This window comes from Cyprinodon variegatus, unplaced genomic scaffold (assembly GCF_000732505.1).
Source record: "Cyprinodon variegatus isolate N-32 unplaced genomic scaffold, C_variegatus-1.0 Scaffold1703, whole genome shotgun sequence".
NCBI lineage: Eukaryota > Metazoa > Chordata > Actinopteri > Cyprinodontiformes > Cyprinodontidae > Cyprinodon > Cyprinodon variegatus.
The window spans coordinates 14,571-16,181 of record NW_015152156.1 but is presented as its reverse complement, the minus strand read 5'-3'; the positions used below and the strand labels follow the sequence as shown (position 1 = coordinate 16,181).

The 1,611-nt window shown below is 37.0% G+C and overlaps 1 protein-coding gene across 1 annotated transcript in view; it reads left to right on the top strand.

The window, feature by feature from the left end:
* LOC107104344 (sialic acid-binding Ig-like lectin 13) overlaps positions 1-1,596 on the top strand; it is a gene marked incomplete at its 3' end in the record, with an annotated part of 8,130 nt that extends 6,534 nt beyond the window's left edge. Inside the window, exon 3 of the mRNA XM_015404334.1 lies at positions 1,366-1,596. Coding sequence (XP_015259820.1) covers positions 1,366-1,596 — 231 coding nt within the window. The remainder of the gene's footprint in view (positions 1-1,365) is intronic.
* Positions 1,597-1,611: the final 15 nt, after the last annotated feature.

Genomic DNA, 1,611 nt, shown 5'->3' with positions numbered 1-1,611 from the left:
AGGTAAATAAAGCTTAGAAAAAAAGGAAGAAGCAGTTATACTCAGAAAATGGCTATGAGCTGTAAGTTAAATCACACGTTTTTTTGAAACAATTAGACTTCCCCTTCACAGAGCAAAGAGGATGGAGACTCCTTTAAATAACACATCTGGTAACAGAGAAGGCTGCTGTTTATTCTGCTGCTGATCAACTGATCTGAACAGATCAACTGGTTTGAAAACTAAACTGTTTTTTGTTTTAATGAAGAAATTCTGGTGAGTTCACATTTTTGACTGATCATTTAACCAAATATTTCAACAGACTTTTCATATTTAATTCAAATATTTACAGCACATTGAAAGCTGCTTGCTACGAGCTGAAGGTCTAATTTCAGATCCACTGTAATAAATCAGTTAAATGTTTGGTTTCCAGAGTCTGAATCTAATGGCAGCTCTGTCTGAGAACCTGCTGACAGTCAACATGTTACTGAGTGTCTTCTTTCTTCTAGGTGAGCTGATTGTTCACTTAATTTCATTTAAATGTATCTTTTTTTGTCTGAAACATTAGATCCTGATGTTTTTTAAAGGCTCCACATTTTACAAACTGCAGCTGAACTGGAGTTTATGGATCATGAAGATTCTAAGCAGGCAGATTTTGCTCCACATCATGTTCATCATTTTTCTGTTTTTACAGCTACTTTGGCTGATTGTGGTGATACAAAACCAGCCCTCAGAATCACTACACCAAAGAAGATTGAAGCTCTAAACGGATCTTGTTTGGAAATCCCATGTATCTATGATACAGAGGATACCAGATATGACAGCAGCAGAACTATCTATGGAGTTTGGATGAAAGGTGCTCACAATTTTGGTGATGATCCAAAGATTGTTATTTTCCGCAGCAGTGGGTCAGTTAACACCTATTCACTGAATATTACTGGAAACCTGAGAGAGAAAAACTGCACCACTCTGTTTCCTGACGTAAAGACCAATTATACAGACAGATACTTCTTCAGGATTGAGAGCGAGCCGTTCAAAGCATCAGCTTCTGATGATCCTCAATATAACAGTTAAAGGTAAGAGAATTTCAATATTATCAGTCTATGACATTAATGTTCAGAAAACTCACACTGGTTTAACAGACATTAACAGAAAACACACTTATATGTGATGTAGTGTTTAATCAAACCTCATGAATTTAGTCCAGTCTCTTTTTTCTGCTTAAAATTATTTTTGTTTCTGGTTTTCTTCTGTTTATCTTGCTGCAGCTGGAAAGTCGATAAATATTTTCAATTTTCTTCTGTGTCTAAAAAAAGATGATATATAAACAGCTTAACTTACTAACAGTCCACTGTTAAAGACATTTGTTTTCCTGATTTGGATTCCCAGATTCTCCTTGGAGTCCCAGCATTAATATCTCTGTTGGTGATCTGAAGGAGCATCAGTCTGTCACTATAAGCTGCTCAGCTGTGACTCCCTGTCCACACTCACCTCCTGAACTCACCTGGAATCTCCAACAAGACTCTGAGAGACAAACAGAGAAAAACCCAGATGGAACCTTTACAACTAAAATCCAGGAGACCATCACTCTGTCAGACACACATGATGGATACATCAGCTGTTCTGCCAGATATC